The sequence below is a fragment of the Phytophthora parasitica genome (genome assembly GCF_000247585.1).
Source record: "Phytophthora parasitica INRA-310 unplaced genomic scaffold supercont2.52, whole genome shotgun sequence".
Lineage (NCBI taxonomy): Eukaryota > Oomycota > Peronosporomycetes > Peronosporales > Peronosporaceae > Phytophthora > Phytophthora nicotianae.
In genome coordinates this window covers 276,422-277,010 of record NW_008649038.1, presented here as the reverse complement: position 1 = coordinate 277,010, position 589 = coordinate 276,422, and the positions used below count along the sequence as shown (strand labels likewise).

The following is a 589-nucleotide window of genomic DNA, read 5'->3' as shown; positions in this document are numbered from 1 at the left end:
ATTCAGTACCTCGATGATTTTCACGGGAAGTTCCCAAATACGGACAGTACACTGATGTCTGTCTTTCAAAGATACTTCAGCTATAATGACTACTCATTGGCAAGGATGGTTGGTTCAAGTTCACAGAACGTGGCTAAGCGCGTGGAGGGCGAGTTGTTTAAAAAGTGGCATCTTAGTAAATCTAATACTTCAAAAGATATCTTCCAGAACCTCCGACTCTACGCAGCAAGTGAAACGCTGCTGTATAATCCGTCGTTTAAAACTTGGATGCGGTACGCGACCGAGTACGGCAAGCCGAACCCACACTCGCAGACGAGCATGATTGGAGCGCTTTTGTGGTACTATGGTGAGAACTTGCTACTACAGATGATCAAAACGGCAAAGAACAATACAAGTACGGAAAAAGTCGCCGCGGACTTGCAGAGCGTGCTACATATTTTGTTTACAAACTAGAACATAAAGGACATGCATATTCTGGTGTTTACCAATACATATTGTAACGGGGTACAAACCCCAAGTGTACCCAAGTTACATGAAGAGTGACCAGTCACTCTTGTAATACCTGGTACATGGTACCAGGGGCTCTAGG

General features: G+C 44.5%; 1 protein-coding gene across 1 annotated transcript; it reads left to right on the top strand.

The window, feature by feature from the left end:
• Positions 1-105: 105 nt before the first annotated feature.
• On the top strand, positions 106-453 carry PPTG_16361 (hypothetical protein; the record flags this gene model as incomplete). Its single annotated transcript, XM_008913200.1, has 1 exon — positions 106-453. One exon carries the CDS (start codon positions 106-108, stop codon positions 451-453), a length of 348 nt encoding a protein of 115 aa, XP_008911448.1.
• Between the last annotated feature and the right edge of the window lie 136 nt (positions 454-589).